The sequence below is a fragment of the Pristiophorus japonicus genome, chromosome 3 (genome assembly GCF_044704955.1).
Source record: "Pristiophorus japonicus isolate sPriJap1 chromosome 3, sPriJap1.hap1, whole genome shotgun sequence".
In the NCBI taxonomy this organism is placed as follows: domain Eukaryota; kingdom Metazoa; phylum Chordata; class Chondrichthyes; family Pristiophoridae; genus Pristiophorus; species Pristiophorus japonicus.
The window spans coordinates 276,449,272-276,476,497 of NC_091979.1; the positions used below are offsets into that span (position 1 = coordinate 276,449,272).

A 27,226-nucleotide genomic window follows, 5' to 3' on the forward strand; every position below is an offset into this window, starting at 1 on the left:
AGTCACACAAGATAGCAGAAACAAGGCCCCTTTGAAATGAGGAGAGCCAGATGTATCCGTCAAGGACACAGTCTGAGAGTTAGCCTGGGAACAAGTTCACAGAAATATAACACATAACCATGGCTTTTCTCCAGCAACAATGGCCATAACTGAATGTACCAATGAAATCATTAGAAATTACTGTAACTGTAGTAACCAGCCATCCCGGGAATCAGTCTGATGAACCTTCACTGCACTCCCTCAATAGCAAGAATGTCCTTCCTCAGATTAGGAGACCAAAACTGAACACAATATTCCAGGTGAGGCCTCACCAAGGCCTTGTACAACTGCAGTAAGACCTCCCTGCTCCGATACTCAAATCCCCTAGCTGTGAAGGCCAACATGCCATTTTCCTTCTTCACCACCTGCTGCACCTGCATTTCAACTTTCAAAGACTGATGTACCATGACACCCAGGTCTCATTGCAACTCCCCTTTTCCTAATCTGCTGCCATTCAGATAATATTCTGCCTTCGTGTTTTTGCCACCAAAGTGGATAACCTCACATTTATCCACATTATACAGCATCTGCCATGCATTTGCCCACTCACCTAACCTGTCCAAGTCACCCTGCAGCCTCTTAGTGTCCTCCTCACAGCTCACACCGCCACCCAGTTTAGTGTCATCTGCAAACTTGGAGTTATTACACTCAATTCCTTCATCCAAATCATTAATGTATATTGTAAATATTGTGATTATGCAAATGAGTTTGAGCAGAAACTTAAACCATAACTTTACTTTGGAAAGCTAGCGCAGTTTTTGAGTGTAATTTGCACCCAGATTGCTGATTGCGCCCAAAACGGAAACACTAGCCCGGGGTGAGGATGGTCGGGAGAGAGAGGTAGTGCTTGAATATTTTTGTGCTGGGTGTTTGAACTGTTTTTCGTACAGGGATCTCATTTTGAGTTGGGGGCCTAGCTTTTCATGTGTATTGAGGTCTGACTCCTTTGTGTGTGTGGTGTTGCTTTTTATGTGTGGGAGCCTTGTGCTTTTGTGTATTGGAGTGCTTGAATGTTCTGTATATCTGCAATTGCATTTCTGCAAAATCATGCTGCCCTTTCACATGATATATAGGGGCTGAAATTCACCGTCCCCGGAGGGACGGCTACCGCGGAGTTTGGGCGGGCGACCGATAAAATCGATCGGCCACAGCGGTCGGATGATTTTCCCTCCCCGAGCCATATTCAGCTCGGGGGGGGGGGGGGGGATTTGAGCGGTGTGCACTTCTGCCGGAAACAGCAGGGTGAAGCCACTGTAAAGGAGAAGTTTTGTGCGGTGAGGGAAGCAGCGGCCAGGACACTGGAAAACGGTGGGAGTTCTTCAGGTAGTGCCCCCGCCAGGTATTCGAGTCGGTGCTCGAACGCAACACCGCTGGAGAGTTGCTGGGGTTGGGGCCCTTTGGCAGGAAAATATTTTAATTAAGTTTTGAGTTGAATTTAAAGTGTATTACGTTGTAGTGATTGTTTTTGCTTCATTAAACCTGCTTACTGTTTAGTGGAGGCCTGTAGGCCTGATTGTGGGCTGCAGAGACCTGTTTGGCAGGGTTAATCCTGAGGATGGGCTCAGTGTTGGGAGGGCTCGTTTACCTGGTCAGATGCAGGGCGGCACACAGGAGAAGGCGTCGCCATCAGCATCGTGCAGAGAGGCAGCGGGCAAGGGAGGCAGCAGCCATGGCTGCACAACAGAGAGAAGGGTGTGCAGATATGCACAGACCTGCAGCTGGAGAGGGTGGTCAGGAGGGACAGAGCATCAGGAGAAGGGTGAGGGATGCTGCCTCCCACCTCAAAAACTGGGAGAGGAGCATTTCCAGCAAGAGAATGAGGAGGACCAGGGAGATGGCCAGCAGGCAGCTGCCAGGGGAGGTGACCAACGCGGACGTGGGGGAAGGTGGCCCTACCCTCAAAGGGTCTACTGACCTCAGTTCTCCTTCCTCCAGCTCACTGATGAGCAATGCCTGCGAAGGCTACGATTTCAGGCAGAAGTACTGAGGGAGCTCTGTACTGTCCTGTGAGAAGATCTGCAGCCTCAAACACGCCTCAGGATCACCCTCACCGTGGAGACAGTCACCACTGCCTTGAATTTTTATGCGAAGGGGTCTTTCCAGTCTGCCACAGCAGACATTGGCAACGTCTCCCAATTCTCAGCACATCGGTGTATCTAGCAGGTCACAGATGCACTGTGCAGGAGAAGGGTCCAGTACATCTCCTTCCCGATGACAAGGGACAAACAGGTGGAGCGGCAGGCCGGATTTGCCCGAATGGCAGGCTTCCTGAGGGTGCAGGGTGCCATTGACTGCACAAATGTTGGGTTGAGGTTGCCACATCATCACCCCGAGATCTTTGTCAACTGCAAAGCCTTCCACTCGTTGAACATGCAGCTCGTGTGTGACCACCAGCGTCGGATCCTGGCAGTTGATGTGAGGTACCCAGGCAGCAGCCATGATTTGTTCATTCTGCACCAGACCAGTGTGCCCGCCGTCATCACCAGCCCGAATCAGGATTGTGGTTGGCTGCTTGGGGACAAGGGATATCCCTTGTCCACTTAGCTGCTCACTCCACTGCGGAACCCCAGGACAGCGCCTGAGCATGCAAACAACGACGCTCATTGTGCCACCAGTAGCATTATTGAGCAGTGCATCGGCATCCTCAAGCAGAGGTTCCATTATGGTGACACCTTGCAGTACTCTCCTCAACAGGTCTCTATAATCGTCGTAGTCTGCTGCATGCTGCACAACCTGGCCATCATGAAGGGACAGTTGTTGGAGGTTGAGCCAGCAGCACCACCTGAGGAGGAGGAGGAGGAGGAGGAGGGTCCCTGTCGCCCCAGAGCTAGGAGGCGTCGTTCCCATCACAACCCTGGAATGGGAGGTGCAGCTGCGTCTCATAGCTGCTCACTTCAGAGAATCCCATCCACACATGACCCTTCAGCAACACTTTCAACGGCCATCACAATGAGTGCCTTAACACAGAATTGCCCACTCCTAGATGAAACACCTGGCCAGATTTATGTGCCAAAAATAAAGATTTATCCAATTATCCAAATCACTGCAAAAACAGACCATAAGGAACAATATAATACTGTTACCATTTTTTACCCCTGTGCATCTCACTATAACCTGTTATGCATGAATACCCTAACTCCATGCCTAACTGTCATCCCTGTGGCTGCACCATGGGTCCAGGAAGGTTGTTGTGGTTGTTGTCTGGGACCTACAGCTGTTCTTCTCGGAAGCCCTGTAACACCCCTGAGCCTGGAAGGGCCGGGTGCAGACTTGCCAGCACCCTCCTGGGAGGGTGCGTCCTCACATATATGGAGGTGCCCGACACCTCCCCTGCAATCTCCCTCCATGCATTATGTATTGCCTGTCTGCCAGGTATCCCATGTCAGGAAACAGTATTCTTCTTCTGTCCTCCACACCGTCCATCAGTGTCTCCAGCTCCACATCAGTGAACCTGTTAGCTCTCCTTGCACCTCTTACACCAGCCATCCTTCCAACCTCCTTCCCCCTCAGGGCCTTACTGCAAACCCTGGCCTTTAAAAAGGACAGGGAGCAGCTGGCTTATTAGAAACCCTTATCTGCATGCTGGATTTCTCAGTGGCGATAACGGTCAAATTAAGACAGCCACACCGCTGAAAAATCCACTTTGGAAGGGTTCATTAGCGCTGGAACCCATTTGTTCACTTTTGGAGCTGAATATGGGGTGGCCCAACCAAGAAAAATGTTGGCGCTAATGGCCACAAAAAGATGGGGGTAGCACCAGCTTTCCAGTGGTACTGAATTTCAGGCCCTGGTCTCCAGCCTCAAAAGTTTAGAGTTTGCTGGTTTAGGAAACAGGAAAGGAACCAGTTCAAATCATAGCAGTTGTTTTATCTAGTCAGGATAAGATTAGGAGGTAGAATTTCCGCCAAGGTTCTCTCAATCTCCTGTCGTAAGTTTGGCGGAAGTTTGGCAGAAACGCCAGAGAAATGGTGTAAACACCCATTTATGCCAATTTGTTGCTGGTTACAGACGGAGATTGGGAGAACCCCTGTGGAAATTCCAGGCGTATATTTGGGATTGATGTCAGTTTCCAATGGGTGTTGCAAGGATTTAAACACAGGCAACATATGTTGCTACGTTGAAGCAATTAATCTATTCTGGGTAACAGAATTTTTAAAAACTCACTAAATTCGGCAGGTTTTATTTTAGTTGATGCTGATGCTGTATTTTAGTTCAGGTTCCTGTTGTGATCTTTTTCAAAGTAGCAATAATTATTTCACACAAGGTTTAAATCTTTTAGAATTAAGTAAACAGATCGAACAAAGTCTGTTTAAAAATGGTTTCTTTTTGTCTTTAATATGCCTGTGAAGCGTCTTGGAACATTTTGTTGCATTAAAGATGCCATATAAATGCAAGTTGTTGTTGTAAAACAAGAACGTGGAAAAAAGTTATTAAATATGCTGTATCTAGCTTGGTGAGTCGGCACTTAAATCAGGTTGGGGCCAAAGATCATTGCTGATCTTAGATGATGAGCACCAGTCTATTTCGCATCCCTGTTCGTCTCCAGAATTGGAAGGGAGCAATATTTTATTACGTTATTAATAAACATCTGCAGCAAGTTTAAAAAGTGCACTTTTATTTCAAAGTAAAAACTTGGAGTTTGTACATGACAAACTGAAGCCAATGGTTTCCAACACGTATAAGAAAAGTCCCTCTGCTTAAACTTTTCTTGCCAAAACGTTTGCTCTCCTGAAGCTGTTGACCCATACCGGGATAAGGTTTCATGGCCAAGATCCACAAATGTGTATTTTCCAATAGAGGGGATCACTGGATAGCAATCAGAAGTGGAACCCTAGGGGTCTTTTCTTTTCCAATTTTCTCCCCATTATCCCCTCCTTTACTGTAAATGCTCACTCATGCTAGGGCACAATTCCAGAGATGTTAGCTGCCTCAGTTTCTCACCCTGGTGGACATTCTTCAATACTTGAAACAAGCTATTATACCCTGGGAAGCAACACAATTGAACCTGATCCTGCCATCACTTGACCCTACAAACTTACTCACTCACACAAAACGTAAAGATTACTGGAAAGCATTAAGGAACCTTGGCTGATTTCTCTCCGCCCTATTCCAAGATGCTGAGGCCAACAGCAGTACTTTTGCTGCTACACCAGCGGAAATGAGCTAATTCAGCAGTTTGGTCTTCAAAACTTTTCAGTGAGGCAAGAAAGGTCTTGTTATTAACCCTTACGATTATGTCAAGGACTTCGGGTCCGAAATTGATGGCCTTACCGCCCACTGCCGCCAATATTCCTCCTCGAGTTGCGCCCAGTGCCAGTTTTGATTTGGGCTGGAGCGGGCGGGAGGGGAGAACCGCTGGGAACCGGCAGCTGACGTCAGCTGGCCAGCCAAACTGGCGCAACTGACCTCCCGCCCGCCGAGATATAGATTGGTGCGGGTGGGAGTCGGCGGGCGTCGACGCCAGAACGGGGGTGGACTGCTGCGAGGAGGCTGGTCTATCCCCGACGGTGAGTATGAAGAGCTGAAAAAAAGGTTAGTAAACAATTTTAAACATTTTTCTTTACAGCGACTTACCTCGATGGGGTCCCCTGAAGGTCTTCCGATGCTTTTTTTAAATGCTTTTTATTTGCAGCTCTTTGACCCTCTGTGGGCCCCGACTCCATCCTCGGCGGCACTTGTGCGGCAAGCACCTTTGCCGCCAAGAATGAGAGCTCCCGCCCGCTGCCGCCCAGATTGATGGCGTAAGTCCCCCTTTTGCCTCCTGCCACCCTTTCAAGGACCTTTTGCCGAAAACCCCGCCCAGAGTAACATCGGGTATCACGGTGGCCATCAGCAGTCCTTTGGGCGGCCCTTGCCCTTCACCAATTTCGGCCCCTTAAAGTTTAAGACCTAGAATGAAGAGTATTTTAGGAGTAATAGGACCAGCATGCATTGCCATTCGACTGACATGCATTTAAAATGGCAAGTAGATTTACAGGAGTATGAATGTATATTAAAACAATTATTTATTAGAAAGTCAGAGATAGGGAGAGAGAGAGAGAGAATGTAAAAAGAGTAAATTAAATCCATAGATTACTGGATTGGCGCCTAACCAGCTTGTCTTTGTAAAGAGCACAGCTGCTTTGTTGGGAATTTTTTCAATGCAAGACTCGGTGGTTGGAGATTAAGGGACCGAAATTGCCCTGTGTTAGGTTTGGGGCACTCACTTCAAATTAAATGAAAGTTTAGCACCGGGGTGGGAAATGCCGCCCCCGGTGCTGAATTGGCCTCGCAGAAGCAAAACAATATGTGGGGCGATAACCAGGCGTTTGCAGGGCAGTCGCGGGATATGACTCCCAGCGCCGCACAGAGCACATCAGCACGGTGCTGGCGTGTTATGTCACGCTTATGCGTCACAAGGTCCCTCTCCTTTTAAAGGGGAGGGCCGCTGCAAACTCTGCAACCACTTTAGTGGCGCCCATTTGGCCACCGGAGAGGATGTCAGCCGGCATGTTGGCGGCCTGGCCGTACCAGCGGCTGCCATTGTCGGGCCGTCTGAAAAAAGATGGCGGCTGTGGCGCTACCACCTCCCCTTTAAGGGCAGCTGGGGCACCCCAGCCACCACAACTTCTCATCCCGAGGGGCACAAAGGGTCGGCTCGGGGCGATTAGGGGTCAGCGTGCACTGTGCTTGCGCCCCGCCGGTGTCCGCTAATTGCGGGATGCAGCGCAAACCACTTTATGGCTGCCTAGCCCCGGGGGCAATTCTGGGGGGGACGCTCTTGCCGCCGTGCCCAGGTGAAAACCCTTTAACCTCCGGAAGACACAAATGGGCATTTCTGAGAGGGGCAATTTCGGCCCAAAGACTTTTTTTGCTAGTTGTAGGAGGATTTCCTGGAGTGCATAAGGGATGGTTTTCTAGACCAATATGTCGAGGAACCAACTAGGGGGGAGGCCATCTTAGACTGGGTGTTGTGTAATGAGAGAGGATTAATTAGCAATCTCATTGTGCGAGGCTCCTTGGGGAAGAGTGACCATAATATGGTGGAATTCTGCATTAGGATGGAGAATGAAACAGTTAATTCAGAGACCATGGTCCAGAACTTAAAGAAGGGTAACTTTGAAGGTATGAGGCGTGAATTGGCTAGGATAGATTGGCGAATGATACTTAAGGGGTTGACTGTGGATGGGCAATGGCAGACATTTAGAGACCGCATGGATGAACTACAACAATTGTACATTCCTGTCTGGCGTAAAAATAAAAAAGGGAAGGTGGCTCAACCGTGGCTATCAAGTGAAATCAGGGATAGTATTAAAGCCAAGGAAGTGGCATACAAATTGGCCAGAAATAGCAGCGAACCCGGGGACTGGGAGAAATTTAGAACTCAGCAGAGGAGGACAAAGGGTTTGATTAGGGCAGGGAAAATGTAGTACGAGAAGAAGCTTGCAGGGAACATTAAGGCGGATTGCAAAAGTTTCTATAGATATGTAAAGAGAAAAAGGTTAGTAAAGACAAACGTAGGTCCCCTGCAGTCAGAATCAGGGGAAGTCATAACAGGGAACAAAGAAATGGCAGACCAATTGAACAAGTACTTTGGTTCGGTATTCACTAAGGAGGACACAAACAACCTTCCGGATATAAAAGGGGTCAGAGGGTCTAGGAAGGAGGAGGAACTAAGGGAAATCCATATTAGTCGGGAAATTGTGTTGGGGAAATTGATGGGGTTGAAGGCCGATAAATCCCCAGGGCCTGATGGACTGTTTGTACTTCATGCAGTGTGACAGATATTATTGACACAGTGTAGGTACACCTATCAGATTTACATGGGGTTGGTTTGGGAGTAGACTGGTTTATTCCTAGAAAACTCCCCCTCAACTGTCGTATCATAAAACACATTGCTTTCACAAACTGCATCACATGGTTCACAGTTGACAGAAAAATAGACTGACATAAAAAAAGTCTTAACTTTTAATGCTACTGAAATCAAGCAATATAAAAAAATTTTGGATGACCCCAAGAATTGTTACATTGCTCTGGACTAATTAAGAATAACATTTATGGATACACCGAACAATGGAGCATTGTTCTTTTAAAATTAATTGTAACTCTCCCTTTATGTTTTATTTTGCAAGTTATGAAACAAACTAAAAACTAATGCCACATAGAGCTATTTTCTCCTGACACGTTGAACAATAGAATTAATCAGCTAAGAGACACAGAGGAATAAAGAGAGAAAGAATACTGTATTTTAGTGTTCACTATGGTTATTTATGAGTTGCCATAACTATAGTCACCAAAAAATATTCTGATGGCATTGTGCAATAGCTTGACAGAGTAAATGCAGGGAGGATGTATTCCCTGGCTGGGGAATCTAGAACCAGGGGTCATGGTCTCAGAATCAGGGGTTGGTCATTTAGGACCGAGATGAGGAGAAATTTCTTCACTCAGAGGGTGGTGAATCTTTGGAATTCTCTGCCCCAGAGGGTTGTGGAAGCTCAGTCATTGAGTATATTCAAGGTAGAGAGCGATAGATTTTTGGATATTAAGGGAATCGAGGGATATGGGGATAGTGCAGGAAAGTGTTGAGGTAGAAGATCAGCCATGATCTCATTGAATGGCGGAGCAGGCTCAAGGGGCCGAATGGCCTACTCCTGCTCCTATTTCTTATGTTCTTATGTAAATCATGAGGTGGGGCTTAATCTTGCAAACTCTGATTTAAAGGTGAGAGTATTATCAATGAGCCAAGTTATATGGAGACAGGCACTATAGACATGAAGCAACAGAGCATGTTCACTTCTGTTTACTCTCTCTGTTTCCATACCTCCACCCCACCCTCCATATCTAAATAATGCGCTAATGCAGCAATTTGTTGGAACTCACAAGGAGGTTGACAGTGAGATCCCATTTTCGCGAACCTGATGGCGAATCATCCAGCAATTTGTGGCAATTCACAACTCACTGGGTATCTCTGCCTCGCCACAAATTGCTGGAAAATTTACACACTAAAAACAGCGTGTGCATTAAACTCGCCGTTATTTTGCCAGCAAATTCTGGGCCAATTCTACCACCAAAGTTATGGCAATCAGGCTGACCCCAGAATATTTGCCAGGGTCAATGGTGGAGAAGCTAGGCTGGCACAATCCTACTGTGCCAACCTTCTGATAAAGTGGAAAATCTATCTCGATGACCACTGTTATTTTGAGGGTCATCATGATGGATATTGACAGACAGTATAGACTCTACATCCACATTATACTTTCAATTCCTCATAGGCATAAACATAACCTAAGCACGATATATTATGTACAATAACAGTTCAATTGGAGTTGTAACTGAAATGCAATCTTGGGATTCAGCTAGTTTTCACAAACAACTTGACCTTGCCTCTTGAATCCTGTGGTTTCAGACTGGTACCTAATTAAAGTAAATTGGAGCTGCAATTGAGTTATACTATCAGCTCTGCATCAATTTATGGTCAGACAAATTGAAGTCTATGCAAACACGGTCATCCAACTGATGGTGGAATTTCAATGTCAGGGAAGAACTGACTGGACTTAAAGCTAAAAAAATTATTTAAAAAATTAAATAGCTTTTAAGTGGCCCAACAATTACACTGCTGCAGTTGATGCAATGCAGAAGGATTGTGAGACTTCCTCTTTGCTTACTAGAGTTCGGAGCCGTCTACTGAGCAACTTCATTTCTTAGCTGTGCTGCAGCTTTTGTATTGATTAGGCACAGAAATCACGTTGCATTGACACAAATATTGTAATATAACCAGGTTTGATAATCATACTGCAGCTTGACTATTCATTTACAGATGTTAAAAGCATGGCTAAGAGCAGATGACTTAGCATCAAGCTAATAAACTGGTATTGAACTAATGATTCAACAAAAGGACTGCAGTTTTTATACTATTCCTGTTAGTAAAGTAAGTAATTTGACTCCTCTTCTACAATTCAGTTCAATACAATTCTCGTATGGTTTTTATGAATTACATGCAAATGGTAACAATTATTTTAATTATTACATAATTTATAATTCTAAGGTGAAAGTTAAAAATCTGGCTAAAGTCCAGAATAAACACAGGTTGATGCATTGTTATTTATAAAGAGAAAGGACATGAACATTATGACCTGATTCAGGGTTTTAAAAGTTTTAATTTGACTCCTTATGGAAATATAGGAAATCTGTTGATACTTAAATAATTGGCTTCAGATTCATGTAAGATGATTCATTTTTGATAATTAGTGCATTTGAAAACAAATAAGAAAAGAAAAAGAAAGTTGAACACATGAGGGTTACAAAATATTGTTCTGACGAACCGATCATAAGAAAAGTATTTTGGAAACTAGTGCTTTAAATTTTGCATTATAAATTTAACTTATTCCTTTAGGAAACCTAATCACCAACAAGTCATGAAAGCTACAGGGGGGAAAGGAAATATAACTTGCCTGGTAGTGCCAGATAATCATTTCCCAGAATATAGTAGAGTAGAACATGGCAATTTGTTGATAAATGACCAATCCAAATATACAGTGACCTTATCAAAATATATATCTTTTTAAATAGGATACAGTTTCCCCTTTTTTCAGAAGTCAAGCAGATTGTACATCCCATCCCATTGTACATACAGATTGACTTACCAGTTCTACCAAGAAAGGACTGAAAAGAAGGAATTGGGAAATATCTTAAATGAGAACACATACATGGAACGTTTTAATCGTACATTTTAAGTCAGTCTATACATATTAACACAACTTATACAGAGTAACATTAAACAATTACCTCTTTGGTAAATCCAGGATATGAAAGGTGTTTTTAGGTGAATGTTTGTACCATCAGGGTTAATGAAACAACTGTAATTTCCCAGCTCCCAGTGTCAAATCAACTACTCAAAGATCAAAGTCAGCAACTGCTTTTCAAACTAATCCAACAGTGCTTCCTAACTCAAACTCCAGAAAACTGTCTTTTTTTGCGCCTCCCCCCCACTCCCGCCCCGCATTTCCCACACAAGGCACCCTCTTTGAATTAAACTGCAAATTAGTGGCAGTTTATTTGCGATTTTGTGATGTGGACTTGTTCTCAATAGAAACTGCATTGAGTCTGGCCAAATTCATTTCACTTCAGCTATCTACAATCAGCAGAGAGAGACATACAACCAGAAATTGGACTGCATTTGAACTTGGGTCTCAGAAGTGAAAAGGGGTATCCTGTCATTCAATCTTCATTCTTAAAGATACAAAACTAATGAGTCCTATAGAGATAGGCAGATTCTAGTTCAGACCAGACCATTCACTACTTTTCTGATCACTACTCACCATAACGATCCCTCCTGACTGCTCTGCTGTGCACATACTCATAATAGGTGCCATTCCAATGGTTGTTCCCTGGAAGTACACCCCACTGCAAATAGATAACAAATAGACTTCATCATGTTCTGCAGTTGAACAATTTGGTATATTAGCTTTACCCATAATTTCAGTGTTTCATATTTGTTCATTAACAGCAGCAGAGTTGAGACTGAGATTGAAATTTGGGCCCTTTGGTTGGGAGTCCACTCTTTGACAACTAACGTTACCAGCTGTCTCCACAATTATACAAACAAAACCGTTCAGTTATTAGTCAATAAAGAAAATTGTTTCAGTTTCAGATTATTTTGCCACTCTATTTTCCTCTTTTTCTCTTGTCCTGAAGATGATAACTTGTGGAACAACAACTCACTAATATCGTGTCCAAATAATCATTCTTTATGTATATGCATAGACAGTCAATGCGAGCAGCATTCATAATAGGGTGGATGAATTAACTGCGCAGATAGCTGTTAACGGCTATGATGTAATTGGAATTACGGAGACATGGGTCCAGGGTGACCAATGTTGGGAACTCAACATCCAGGAAGGATAGACAGAAAGGAAAAGGAGGTGGGGCAGCGTTGCTGGTTAAAGAGGAGATTAACGCAATAGTAAGGAAGGACATTAGCCTGGATGATCTGGAATCTGTATGGGTAGAGCTGCGGAACACCAAAGGGCAGAAAAAGCTAGTGGGAGTTGTGTACAGACCACCAAACAGTGATAGTGAGGTTATGGATGGCATCAAACAGGAAATTAGGAGTGCAATAAAGGTACAGCAGTTATCATGGATGACTTTAATCTACATATAGATGGGCTAACAACACAGTGAAGGAGGATTTCCTGGAGAGTATAAGGGATGGTTTTCTTGACCAATATGTCGAGGAACCAACTAGACAGCAGGCCATCCTAGACTGAGTCTTGTGTAATGAGAGATGATTAATTAGCAATCTTGTTGTGTGAGGCCCCTTGGGGAAGAGTGACCATAATATGGTAGAATTCTTCATTAAGATGGAGAGTGACACAGTTAATTCAGAGACGAGGGTCCTGAACTTAAAGAAAGGTAACTTCGATGGTATGAAACATAGAAACATAGAAAATAGGTGCAGGAGTAGGCCATTCGGCCCTTCGAGCTTGCACCGCCATTCAATGAGTTCATGGCTGAACATGCAACTTCAGTACCCCATTCCTGCTTTCTCGCCATAGCCCTTGATCCCCCTAGTAGTAAGGACTACATCGAACTCCTTTTTGAATATATTTAGTGAATTGGCCTCAACAACTTTCTGTGGTAGAGAATTCCACAGGTTCACCACTCTCTGGGTGAAGACGTTTCTCCTCATCTCGGTCCTAAATGGCTTACCCCTTATCCTTAGACTGTGACCCCTGGTTCTTGACTTCCCCAACATTGGGAACATTCTTCCTGCATCTAACCTGTCTAAACCAGTCAGAATTTTAAACGTTTCTGTGAGATCCCCTCTCATTCTTCTGAACTCCAGTGAATACAAGCCCAGTTGATCCAGTCTTTCTTGATATGTCAGTCCCGCCATCCCGGGAATCAGTCTGGTGAACCTTCGCTGCACTCCCTCAATAGCAAGAATGTAGTTCCTCAAGTTAGGAGACCAAAACTGTACACAATACTCCAGGTGTGGCCTCACCAAGGCCCTGTACAACTGTAGTAACACCTCACTGCCCCTGTACTCAAATCCCCTCGCTATGAAGGCCAACATGCCATTTACTTTCTTAACCGCCTGCTGTACCTGCATGCAACCTTCAATGACTGACGCACCATGACACTCAGGTCTCGTTGTCCCTCCCCTTTTCCCAATCTGTTACCATTCAGATAATAGTCTGTCTCTCTGTTTTTACCACCAAAGTGGATAACCTCACATTTATCCACATTATACTTCATCTAACCTATCCAAGTCACTCTGCAGCCTCATAGCATCCTCCTCGCAGCTCACACTGCCACCCAACTTAGTGTCATCCGCAAATTTGGAGATATTACATTTAATCCCCTCGTCTAAATCATTAATGTACAATGTAAACAGCTGGGGCCCCAGCACAGAACCTTGCGGTACCCCACTAGTCACTGCCTGCCATTCTGAAAAGTACCCATTTACTCCTACTCTTTGCTTCCTGTCTGACAACCAGTTCTCAATCCATGTCAGCACACTACCCACAATCCCATGTGCTTTAACTTTGCACATTAATCTCTTGTGTGGGACGTTGTCGAAAGCCTTCTGAAAGTCTTTCGTGACGTGAATTGGCTAGGATAGACTGGCGAATGATGCTTAAAAGGTTAACGGTGGATAGGCAATGGCAGATATTTAAAGATAAGATGGATGAACTTCAACAATTGTACATCCCTGTCTGGCGTAAAAATAAAACGGGGAAGGTGGCTCAACCGTGGCTAACAAGGGAAATTAGGGATAGTGTTAAATCCAAGGAAGAGGCATATAAATTGGCCAGAAAAAGAGGACTGGGAGAAATTTAGAATTCAGCAGAGGAGGACAAAAGGTTTAATTAGGAGGGGGAAATAGAGTATGAGAGTAAGCTTGCAGGGAACATAAAAACGGACTGCAAAAGCTTCTATAGATATGTGAAGAGAAAACGATTAGTGAAGGCAAATGTAGGTCCCTTGCAGTCAGAATCAGGTGAATTTATAATGGAGAACAAAGAAATGGCAGACCAATTGAACAATTTTTGTTTGGTCTTCACTAAGGAAAACACAAATAACCTTCCAGAAAAAGCAGGGGACCGAGGGTCTAGCGAGAAGGAGGAACTGAAAGAAATCCTTATTAGTCAGGAAATTGTGTTAGGGAAATTGATGGGATTGAATGCCGATAAATCTCCAAGGCCTGATAGTCTGCATCCCAGAGTACTGAAGGAAGTGGCCCTAGAAATAGTGGACACATTGGTGGTCATTTTCTAACATTCTATCGACTCTGGATCAGTTACTATGGATTGGAGGGTAGCTAATGTAACACCACTTTTTAAAAAAGGAGGGAGAAAGAAAACAGGGAATTATAGACGGGTTAGCCTGACATCGGTAGTGGGGAAAATGTTGGAATCAATTATTAAAGACGTAATAGCAGTGCATTTGGAAAGCAGTGACAGGATCGGTCCAAGTCAGCATGGATTTATGAAAGGGAAATCATGCTTGACAAATCTTTTGGAATTTTTTGAGGATGTATCTAGTACAGTGGTCAAGGGAGAACCAGTGGATCTGGTGTATTTGGACTTTCACAAGGCTTTTGACAAGATCCCACACAAGAGATTAGTGTGCAAAATTAAGGCACATGGTATTGGGGGTAATGTATTGACATGGATAGAGAACTGGTTGGCAGACAGGAAGCAAAGAGTAGGAATAAACGGGTCCTTTTCAGAATGGCAGGCAGTGACTAGTGAGGTACCGCAGGGCTCAGTGCTGGGACCCCAGCTATTTACAATATACATTAATGATTTGGATGAAGGAATTGAATGTAATATCTCCAAGTTTGCAGATGACACTAAGCTCGGTGGCAGTGTGAGCTGTGAGGAGGATGCTAAGAGGCTGCAGGGTGACTTGGATAGGTTAGATGAGTGGGCAAATGCATGGCAGATGCAGTATAATGTGGATAAATATGAGGTTATCCACTTTGGTGGCAAAAACAGGAAGGCAGAATATTACCTGAATGGTGACAGATTAGGCAAAGGGGAGGTGCAATGAGACCTGGGTGTCATGGTACATCAGTCATTGAAAGTTGGCATGCAGGTACAGCAGGCGGTGAAGAAGGCAAGTGGCATGTTGGCCTTCATAGCAAGAGGATTTGAGTATAGGAGCAGGGAGGTCTTGCTGCAGTTGTACAGGGCCTTGGTGAGGCCACACCTTGAATATTGGTGTACAGTTTTGGTCTCCTAATCTGAGGAAGGACATTCTTGCTATTGAGGGAGTGCAGCGAAGGTTCACCAGACTGATTCCGGGATGGTGGGACTGACATATGAAGAAAGATTGGATCGACTAGGCTTATATTCACTGGAATTTAGAAGACTGAGAGGGGATCTCATAGAAACATATAAAATTCTGACGGGATTGGACAGGTTAGATGCAGGAAGAATGTTCCCGTTGTTAGGGAAGTCCAGGACCAGGGGCCACAGTCTAAGGATAAGGGGTAAGCCATTTAGGACCGAGATGAGGAGAAACTGCTTCACTCAGAAAATTGTGAACCTGTGGAATTCTCTACCACAGAAAGTTGTTGAGGCCAGTTCGTTAGATATATTAAAAAGGGAGTTAGATGTGGCCCTTATGGCTAAAGGGATCAAGGAGTATGGAGAGAAGGCAGGAATCGGGTACTGAAGTTGCATGATCAGTCATGATCATATTGAATGGTGGTGCAGGCTCGAAGGGCCGAATGGCCTACTCCTGCACCTATTTTCTATGTTTCTATGTTGATGTCAACATCCCAAGAATGAGTACAAAAAACATAATTAAAGTAGCTTCATTACTCGGGGATGAGGGACTTCAGTTATGTGGAGAGACTAGAGAAGCTGAAATTGCTCTCCTCACAGCAAAGAAGCTTGTGGGAGACTTAATAGAGGTTTTCAAAATTGCTATGATCTGGAATGCACTGCCTGAGAGAGTGATGGAAACAGATCCAATAGGGAATTGCATACACACATGAAAAGGAAACATTTGAAGGGCTACGGGGAAAGAGCAGAGGAGCGGGACTAATTGGATAGCTCTTTGAAAGAGTCAACAAAGGCATGATGGGCTGAATGGCCTTCTTCTGTGCTGTGTGATTCTATAATTAATGTTCTTATATCAATCCTTCAGCATATCTCAAAAGCCTGAGCATGATATTGAAGTTATTGTTTTGATTCAGACCTCTATCACTTCATGGTGGAAAAGGATTTTTCAGTTTATTCAAATCATTTGAAAACAAGCTGTAGGACAAAATTTCCAGGTAAAGTTTCATAAATTATCAACTGAATTTTTAAGCTCAGAGAGATAGCTAGTCAGCCAGCTTGTTCGAGACAGAGAGAATGAAACCTAGTCTTTGCAATTGGTGTTATTTTAACATTGGTCGTATCCTGTTTTAAAAACTCAGTACAGTGTGAGTGAGTGATTTTTTTCTTGGTCTAATTTGAGTTGTTTCTGCTTTTACCAAAACAAAGAACTAATATTTTGAAAGTTTTTCAGGTAAGCATGAACTCTTTGATTACTATCACCTGCACTTTATTGATTGTGAATGTAAACATTCTAATTAATAGCACGAGTACATAATCTAGGCTAAAACTCCAGTGCAGTACTGAGGGAGTGCTGCATTGTCGAAGATGCCGTCTTTTAGGCCAGGAAGATTCTGCCTTCCTCTTCAGGTGGATGCCAATGGTCCAATTGCACTACATGGAGAAGAACAAGGAGTTGTCCTGGCCTGCTTTGAATCAGTAAACTCTGTGGCTCTTTGGATATATTTACTCTATAGAGTTTTTCAACTAATGTACTTTTTTTCCCTAATCCACATTTGAGACCAGCAGTGAGATGCAGAGCAGGAAAGAGCTTCTTTGTAAAGGGAGGGAGAGTGCCTATTCTGGTATCTTGGTCTGTTAAATAGGAATAAATCCAAATCCAAATGATATTTGCTTTTCCTATTTTTTTAACATCATGACGCCTCTATTATAAGCTAAACTTATAAAATTTATGAGAATGTATCATTTTAATGTTAAAATATTTTTTTTCCAGGACAGCATACTCTTAAAGACTCTCCTACTGGGGATAGCAGTTGGATTGAATGTGCACAATGTGAAATTTGCTGGCTATACTCCTCGAAGCTGTAATAAGAAACAGCAGTGTTCCACACTCCCAGTTAAGGATGTTGGCTTTCAATTGTGAGAATTGTTCATTAGTATATTTCACATCCAGTACGTTTTCCATGTACAGCCAGAGGTGTAAATGTTACTCGCGAGTCAAAGCGTTACAGAATAATTATAAGCAGTGATATCTTGAGAACCCCATCAGTATAACCAATCACTGTAGATATTTTACCTATTGGTCTACTTTTCACAGAAATCAATGTGGTAGGGTGAGAACACAACCTCACTGTCCTATAAGTTGCTGTAGACAAATAAAAATCGAATAAATAAACAAGTATAATGTTAATTAGAGAGTTATTCTTTGGAGTACAAGTCTTGATTCCAAAAAGAAAGTTGACCAACTTGTACTTGTAAGGGGTTGGGGTTACCTAGATGTCATATTTTACAGGGTAAGAACTGGGAGTGGGAATGAGATATTGGGTGTGTCTCCACATGCACAGTATACTTTATTCCTGCTCCCTCAATGTTTTCTGAAAGTTGGCACCTATGGTTTAAAGCCATGATTGTAAAAGGGATCATTTGCCTGCCCACTCACCCTTCCCCACTGCTGGACAAGAGCAGTGCACCTGCCCGGCCCCAGTATCACTGGGATTTCCTCCCCTGGGCCATTTTGATAGCCTAGGGGGTGAGGGGGGGCATCTCTGGTACAGGCCCACTCCTGGCAGAGCCTAACAATGGCAAAAAGGGGCCAGGAATGGAAGGACAGATGCAGGCCGCTCAGGAAAGCAGCCAAGAGTCTGCTCTCAGGACCTTCTGGCTGGTGATAGAAATTAGTGGCCAGAAGATCCCAATTGCATTTCAAGATCCTGATGATGGTTGATGATTATTACTGAAGGAGGTCTATCTTGGTAACTTCGACCTGCCTCCAGTAGATCATCCATAGGTGGGGGTACTTTAGCGCTCCCAGCAGAAAAGCTGTGGTCAAAGGAATAAAGAAACGGGGCTACTGATTCTTTGACCCACACTCCATGTCAGCACAACTCCTCTCAGAGTGTGGGATCACAGATTTGCCCCTGTGGCCTCTAGGCGTTTTTATCAGTGTGATAAAAAAAAAGTGCGATCCAGAATTAATGAGTTACTTCCTGTGAATCTACGGGGCAATTTATTTTTTAATTGCTCAGAAGCAAAGGCCTGAGATTTTGTAGCCAGTTTTATTTCATTGTACAAACTGTTTGTTTGACATAATAAACAGTATACAAAAAAGATAATTCTGCTTTTGCGGAATTTTAATCAAATTAAACATATTCAGGTTTTCAAATAACTCATACTAATTTAAAGTATAATCAATTAACTGTGACTTTAGAGCTTGTTACTGTCCCTTTTAATAAAATACATTTTATTCTTATATAATATAGATATAGATTGACTGTAAATAATGAAAATGGCAAGTGTTAAGTCCTAAAATAAAAAAATACTTCATACAAAAAGCAGGCAGTGAGTAGACATGTGGATAAATTACTCTTTTGGTTCCATCAGATTCAAATTACAGCCTCAGTTGATGTTTCAATAAACTGAGCCATGAAGATCAGCTTTGATTCCTGGTTTGTGCTGTGTTAGCTGATCTTGACAGGACAGTGCTCGATGTGCTACAATTGGCCGTACCATCTTGAGTTAGTGTGGGAAAATTCAGCAAAACTTCCAGTCTTGATCATTATCCAGTGACTTGCTGTAAAGGCAATTGGCGAGGACTGGTTTCGATTTGCCCATGGTGACCCTATGGTTAAGCTGCCTGCCAATAATCTCTGTTAAGTCTCACATGCCTGGTTGCCTGTGGAATCATACTCCAGCAAGGAATCAGAGCACTCGGGAGAGGAGGAGAAAGAATTAGCAAGAACATTGAAAAAAATAGCAACCTTTTAATTTTATAGTCTAGAAATGAGCATTAGTGATATTAGCAGACAAATGCCTCATGTGTTCAGGTAATATTCCTCTGTCTGCTCTTGTAACAGAGGAATTAACCTGAAACTGATTTAATCTACATTTCAGCATTTTCTGTTCCTATTTTGATTGCAACAGCATTCATTCTAAAAGGCTTCCGTTGTTAATTATCATCAGAATCGCATATTTTCCTATGAACAGGAAGTGGTTTAAACACGAGTAAGGAGGATTCTCATTAAACACACGCATTTTTTGCTTCTAACTGAGAAGTTAATTTATGAGGTGCTGCTTGTTTCGGCTTGCTGTTCCTTGCTAACACCTCTCTTCCCTGTCGTGATTTGGCACATGTGGAGCTACACAATATTTTATGTAAATATCTTTCACAAGAACTGTTCTTGTGGTCTAACTCAGTTAGTCAATCTCTGAGTTCAGATTCAGCTCAGATGTTTCATTAGTTGGAAAATGTTACTGGTCGTGGCAATTTGTAAACCGATGAAGTGCTGCTAGAGACAATTTGTCCTCCATAATTAGCAATTTAATCTGCCTTTATATGGCAAGCTGGGACTGGTCTTATGTACCACTCTTCTTCATTTATGGCCGAATACTGCAGCTGGTCTCACTTTAAACCAGCTGCAAAGTGGCGCCTGGTATTTTGTGCAAGTGCAGATTGGTTTTGACAGTGTACATGGGAATGGAGTGCATCATCACCCCGGAAAATAGAATTTTCATTTAATTTATTCAGTTTCCTATACTTTTATTTAAGTTAGTTGTTATTGGTTGTGCCCCTTTAAGAAGGGGGCACATGCTACCTCTGAACTGGTAATGGGAATCGCCATCAACCACTGCAACCAAAAGAATCAGCACTTGTATCTTGGGGAGCTTGGTGTACTTGCTCCCCAGATAGCCTGAACTGTAGGTGCTGAGCAAAGTCTCTCTGTAGCTGTGAGTTTGGTGTGAGAGGAAGAGGCGTAACAGTGTACATGTGTGGAGTACTTTTAAAATATTTTTTCTTGGCATACGCATGACACTGTTCGTTATCATTAAGAGTCAGCCACATAAGCTCTGGTGGGCGGGGAAACACATGTTAGGAACAGGTTTAGGAACTTCCTGTACCCGTTCCCACCCATTCACCATGTTAACTGGTGATTTCTGGCTTCAGGACAGCCAACCGCCCCAGACAAGTGGGGGTCTAATTACAGAGGCAACATAATGGTCCGATTATGTCATTGCGATGCACACGCATGGTGTATGATGTAAACCCAGTTTTAGCTTTTTCTTCAATTCCTGTGCCTCAGTAACCAATCTGTGTTAACCTCCTCTTTCATTTTATAGTTGTTTGTATACAAAGTGTTATGGTGTGGAGAGACATCAGAAAATCAAATTACCAAGAGCTAGCAACTGATTTTCCATCAGAAATTCCCTTCTGAATCTGGTGCATTGGCAAGATTTGAATAGATACTTTTTCTTAAGAACTGTTTTTTGGTTTCCCGTTCTTACTTCAGGAGGTTCATTCAAACTCAAATCTTTAAAGTGGCATTTTGATGTATAATGAGCTGCAGTGCTGATGTGGTGGACAGGATACCAGACTAGTTTTACAGTGCATGTCACTCTCATTCTGGTTAATGCATGTAGTTTGTATCTCGATGAGATTTAAACATCGGTTAAAAGATTGTCCAGAACAATTTGGATGCTTCCATACATTGGAGTGGTCTTCAAAACGGAGAATGATTGGTTAATACCTTGCCTAACAAAAATCAAAGTGGGTAGATGGATTTAAGATACAGATCAGCCATGCTCTAACTGAATGGCGGAACAGGCTCGAGGGACTGAATGGCCTACTCCTGTTCCTATGTTCCCTCTGACTTTCACAACTGGTTGAATTACAAAAGTATCAACATCAAAAGGTCAAGGGAACAGATGGGACTGAATCAACAATATTACTGTAACCTGAGAAAACAATGCAACTGTGTGATGTAGCAAGAATGTAGCACAACTTCAGTCTTGACGACTCCAGATACTGTAGAATGAATTATTCCTGACAGTACCTACCTCACTAGCTGGGCATTATCATGAGGTTTACGGGACAGCAGTTTCATTTTCCTCCAGTCAAGAAACTCATTGAGTGTGGTGAATGGGTCTCCAGTTATTGAACATTTATCCATGTCAGTCCAAACTTCCACTCCAACAAGGGCAACTCGAATGTTCAAGGGTCTGTAAAACTATAGCAAAATAATTATTGTACCCAAAGGAACGTAGGAGCTATATATCAGCTATAAATAGTTCAGTATTATGATTAGTTAATACCAGTTACATCCAGTATAAGGCACTGAACCTCCAAATGTCATAAAAGGGCCATAATTTATTACAAAATGTAAACAATGTTTTCAATTACATAAAAACAACATACTTTATAATACTGGCCCTTTTCATTCTTCACAATTGCCCATTATTGCACCAAAACAATCTATCAAAATTACTGTTCTCTATATCTTCCATGAACACTTTCCAATGACATCTGAAGACCAGAACTATTTACAATCTATATTAATGACTTGGATGAAGGGACCGAGTGTAATGTAGCCAAGTTTGCTGATGATACAAAGATGGGTGGGAAAGCAAATTGTGAGGACACAAAAAATCTGCAAAGGGATATAGACAGGCTAAGTGAGTGGGAAAAAAATTGGCAGATGAAGTATAATGTGGGAAAATGTGAGGTTATCCACTTTGCCAGAAAAAATACAAAAGCAAATTATAATTTAAATGCACAAAAAATTGCAAAGTGCTGCAGTACAGAGGGACCTGGGGGTCCTTGTGCATGAAACACAAACAGTTAGTATGCAGGTACAGCAAGTAATCAGGAAGGCAAATGGAATGTTGGCCTTTATTGCAAGGGGGATAGAGTGTAAAAGCAGAGAGGTATTGCTACAAATATTCAAGGGTATTGGTGAGGCCACACCTGGAGTACTGCGTACAGTTTTGGTCTCCGTATTTAAGGAAGGATATACTTGCAGTGGAGGTTGTTCAGAGAAGGTTCACTAGGTTGATTCCGGAGATGAGGAGGTTGACTAATGAAGATAGGTTGAGTAGGTTGGGCCTGTACTCATTGGAGTTCAGAAGAATGAGAGGTGATCTTATCGAAACATATAAAATAATGAGGGAGCTCGACAAGGTGGATGCAGAGAGGATATTTCCACTCACAGAGGAAACTAAAACTAGGGGACATAGTCTCAGAATAAGGGGCTGCCCATTTAAAATTGAGATGAGGAGGAATTTCTTCTCTCAGAGGATTGTATATCTATGGAATTCTCTGCCCCGGAGATTTATGGAGGCTGGGTTATTGAATATATTTAAGGCGGCGATAGACAGATTTGAGAGTGATAAGGGAGTAAAGGGTTATGGAGAACGGGCAGGGAAGTGGAGCTGAGCGAATGATCAGATTAACCATGATCTTATTAAATGGCAGAGCAGGCTCAAGGGTCAAAATGCCTACTCCTGCTCCTCTTTCTTATGTTCTTAATTGAGAAAGATGGCAATCTTCTCCAAACCTTCTGCTTAAACAGAGCTGCTGGAAGCCCATTAGTTAATATTGACATTGTTGGAGCTTCCCTCATCAATCATTGTGAACATTCAAATAAAGTAAACAAGAGGTAAGTGGTGAAGAACTAGAAAAGTATGTGGATCAAAAACAACATTAACAAATGGCTTTGGTTGGTTTGTGGCTGACATGCCTCTCCAGCAGCCAGAACAATCACTGTTGACTGCATACTACATATTGCTGAGAGTTGTTAAAGTGAGCTGCAGCAAGCATAATAATGACTTTAAAGTTATCCTTCGGTTTCTACAAAGGCAAAATTGCTAATTGTGGTGGTGGCAAGTTTTCTCCTAATACCACTACCAGCTTTAAACCCATTGTCAAAACTCTCAGCCCTCCCAAGCATGTCTTTGTGAACACCAAACGCTTAGGGTCTGAAATTGGTCAATGCACAAGGTCCGTCCATGTCTCGGCAGTATGCCGGCGGTGCATCGTTTCAAACCGCTGGCATACTGCCGAGACCGAAGAGGACAAAATTGATCCATTTTTTTCTACCATTATGTCGGCACTGAACTGCGCATACGCATTTTTTCCCCCATTTTTTTCACAGAAGCGTTTTATCCGCGATTTCGGGGGTCAGGGGTCACCCGCGCATGCGCAGTGACTTGAAGAGGAGGGAGAGAGAGTAAGAAGGAGCAGCAAGCTAGTCGATGGGCAGTTACTTTAAAATCACATTGCAGAGCTAAAAAATATTCATAACAACTAATAATTCTACAGCTTGAAGAAGAAGACATATTTTACAAAGCAAAAATCATAACATTAATATTATAGAAATGTTAAAAAAAATTCAAAGTGCAGGAACATCGAAAAGATGGGAGGTTGAGGGCACCCGCCTTTGACAAGATGGAGTTACCTGCCCTTCTCGAGAATATCACGGCGAGATACTCCAAGTTAATGAAGAGTGGTCGTGGAAAGCCCCCCCAGAGAAGTACAACAGGATATGGGACGAGATCGGGGAGGCTGTGTCCTCCACAAATACCATGGTACATACTGGGGAAAGGTGCCGTAAGAGGTGGAATGACCTGGTGAGGGTAGCAAGAGTAAGTAATGATTTTGTTTATGCACCCCCCATGTGCCATGTACCATGTAAATGTAGGTTCAGTGTCACACGGATGATGTTATTTATCTTAAGGTTACGGCGATGTACTTGTGCTTTCAGGCAATGACAAGAGGATCAACACAGTGTTTTTTAATGTGTGTGTGTGCGACCCTGTGTGTCTGCGATGTTAAATGGATTGAAGATTTTTACTTCAATTTACTTTACTTTCTGCAGAAGAAGACATCTGCAATAGCAGCCGATCAGCGGCATGCGGGGGGAGGACCCGCAACCCAAGAGCCTCTAACTGAAATCGAGATCCGTGCCCTGTCCCTGGTTGGGGATAGCAACTGTGCCACCACCGGCATTGGTGTTGACCCACTCATACAGGATGGTCAGTTGAATACAATCCAGTCTGTGTTGCGGTCCTCTCATGTCATGTAATGTAACTGTAACTGCAATGTTGGCCTGATGAAATGTAATGCAAGTTTATTGCACTGTAATGTTGGCCTCATATGATGTAATGCAATGTTGGGGGCATGTAACGCAATGCATATATATATGTATATATGTATTGTCTGTCTGCGATATGTACTGCAGTACTATAGCAGTGGTGGACATTTAAGTAAGACTGCGATAAGTCACTGTACTATGTACTCATGTAATCCTGACCCCTCTCCTGGTGCCAAGCATTTTTAAATGTTGTTTTGTACTTCCAGACTTGGACGATTCAGACCACACCTCCACAGACAGACCAGACGACAGACCCACTGCCTCCACCTCTGGCGTCACCCAGCCATCTCCCGACTTCACCCCTGCCAGAGACGATGAAGATGAAGAGGAAGAGTCGCTGATCCTGGAGCCAGTGGAGGTGGAGGTGGGGGTAGAGACAGAGGAGGATACACTAGTTCCATGTGGGCCAGCTGGAACATCCTCCACCACCGAGTTTATATTCAGGGGATTCCCCCATAGCTCCTCTGATTCTGCGGGGCCAAGCGTCGTGCAGCAAGGCACCCCCAGTATTGCAGCGCCTTTGCCATAGCGTCAGAGGTTGGTGCAGAAAAGGTCGGTTGCTGTACTAGGTGTGTACAACGACATGGTGCGTCTGTCACAGGCCAGCATTGACATAAGTCGAGAGCTGCTCAAGGCCATGACTATGATAGCCGCAAACATCGCGGCTCATATCCGAGGACATGTCGCGTATGATCACCGCGATGGAGCAAACCGCCGACTCCGTCGATGCCATGCGACAATTGACGGCATCGGGACATGGCATGGTATCCCCCCCGTGCCATAGTAGTCAGGTCAACAGCAGCTGAGGGTGGGCAGCTGACAGCATCTTTCAGCCCTGAAGCCGTGCCTTCCACATCAAAAGCTTCTCCTGAGGCCCCATTTAATGCGCTTGCAATGTCTGATCTCCAACGACAGCAACAGCACTCGGGGTGCGGTGCTGCACCGTGGCTTGGTACCAGCACTGGGAGATTCGGGATCAGGGGTAGTGGGAAAGGGAAGGGCAGGAGTAGGAAAGGAGGGGAATAGTCCCAAGGGTGGTGTAGTTTGAGGTCGAGGTCGTGGTCAAGGACAGTAAAGAGTCTTTTGTTGCATTTGTTCATTGAATAATTGAAGTTTTATTAATGTTGTTAAATTTTGTTAAAGTTGTTATTAAAGTTGTTATGGTTGATTTATGGTTATAAGTTATAAGTTTTACAAAGTTTTAAAATTGTTGTATATTTCTGACATTTTTACATAAACATTTGAATTGAATTTAAGCAATCTTGTACAGTGTCAAACTTTTGGGGTAACAGTCATCAGGTCTTCACATTCAAGCAAAGCATTCATTTATAAACCTTCTCACATCTGGTTCCTCCATTGGACAGGTAGTCAGCAATATAGGCTGAGATAGTACAGGCCCCATTCTTTTTAAATCTCCACAATATTTTTCAATGAAAAAAATAGAACTAAAATACCTTCTATCTTAATAAGTGACTCTGTACCAATAAAAATAACTTTTCCACTCTAAATCACACTGTAAAGTCACTGGTCACCTCAGAAATACAGGGGTGCTGCTTTAGCTGACAGTTCCCGATTTCAAAAATGGCGGCTCCGAGCACTCCGCCCATTTAACATCGCGTAAAACCACCTTTTCCAGGACAGTATGCAGCTCCGGTGGTATGTCGGCAGTATGCGATGAAAATCGGACTTTTTGGGTGGTATGCGGGCGGTCCTGCATGGCGGACAGTGTGCATTCCACATTGATATTCATCAATGACATCCGTTATGTCATTGATGAATATTCTGCCGAGCGGTATGTCAGTGGTATGTAGGTGTTTTTTCACCAAAATCGCATTTTTGGGCGGTATGCGGGCGGTAGGTCGATGAATTTCGGGCCCTAAGAATGTAATAATTTAATGAGGTATAGGCATTGATTCTCCTACTGTTGGCAGTTTTATTTGCAGGACGGTCCTAATGCCTGATATATAACAGAGACAGTCCCACCCACCCCCCAAACCTTTTGAAACCTGTGCGAAACCTTGTTCTTCCCAGAACCTCATTAGCCATGCAGGGCCTTTTGAAGGCCAGCAAACCATCCTTCATTGGCTTACTGCCTCCGGGATGGAGGGAAATACAGTTCTGATATGTGAAGACTGCAGCCAATTAAAGTGGAATCTTGCATTTAAGGCCGTGATTATTCATACTGGGTCGGGAGCAAGACGGGTGACTTCGGGTGTGAGCTGGAACCTCGCTCCTGGTTGCAGCCCGCTCTGTCCAAATGTTTTTATGTGAATGGGGCTGCGAGGTTCCCAGCCAATTAAAAGGAAGTGGGTCTGATGACGTCATTTGATTACATCTTTTGAATATGCATCATCCATCGGTTTCCTTAAAGGGAGCATGCCCACATTCATTTTGACAGTTGTTCTCTCAGTGTTCTGCAGCATTAAGGTTCTGCAAACACTGACAAGCACTGCTCAAAGGTGCACGCTTGTACCCAGGTTCTCTCATGACTACCACCAGATGCTTATGGAGGGAGTCACAACATGCAGAGAGGTTCTCTTCCTATCCAGTGGGCGGAAGAGGCCTCCCCAGGACACCAACACAGCCTGGTTGCACATTGTACAGGAGGGCACAAGCAGGGATGTTGTCAGGAGTACCAGGCTGCAGTGGCACGAACCTTTCAATGATCTTGAGGGAGAGCCACACTCAACCTCATCCTGCTGTGGCACTCATCACATCCCCAAAACCGTACCCCACCCACCCCACCAATGGTGATGAGTGTGAAAGGAATGGTTTGGGCATTGTAGGGAAGTAAATGTGGCCATGCTGAGGCCATCCCTGGCAGCAACATGTCGGGTGCTGATGGCCTCTGTCCTGTGCAGCATCACATGCGGAGAAGTTTGGTATTGTTGTTGGTGATGCTGGTGTAGGGGCTGATCGTCGTGGGATTCTGAGGACCAAGGTGAGATTTTTTCAAGGACACTGATGCTGAGGGAACAGATGGCAGCTGAA

General features: G+C 43.7%; 1 protein-coding gene across 3 annotated transcripts in view; it reads right to left on the bottom strand.

Annotated features, from left to right (window-relative positions):
• LOC139260303 (disintegrin and metalloproteinase domain-containing protein 12) overlaps positions 1 to 27,226 on the bottom strand; it is a 482,943-nt gene that overhangs the window by 130,364 nt on the left and 325,353 nt on the right. For all 3 annotated transcript variants that reach the window (XM_070876752.1, XM_070876751.1, XM_070876750.1), the window contains exons 9-10: positions 21,144 to 21,313; positions 11,337 to 11,421 (exon numbers count right to left, since the gene is read on the bottom strand). In XM_070876752.1, coding sequence (XP_070732853.1) covers positions 11,337 to 11,421; positions 21,144 to 21,313 — 255 coding nt within the window. The remainder of the gene's footprint in view (positions 1 to 11,336; positions 11,422 to 21,143; positions 21,314 to 27,226) is intronic.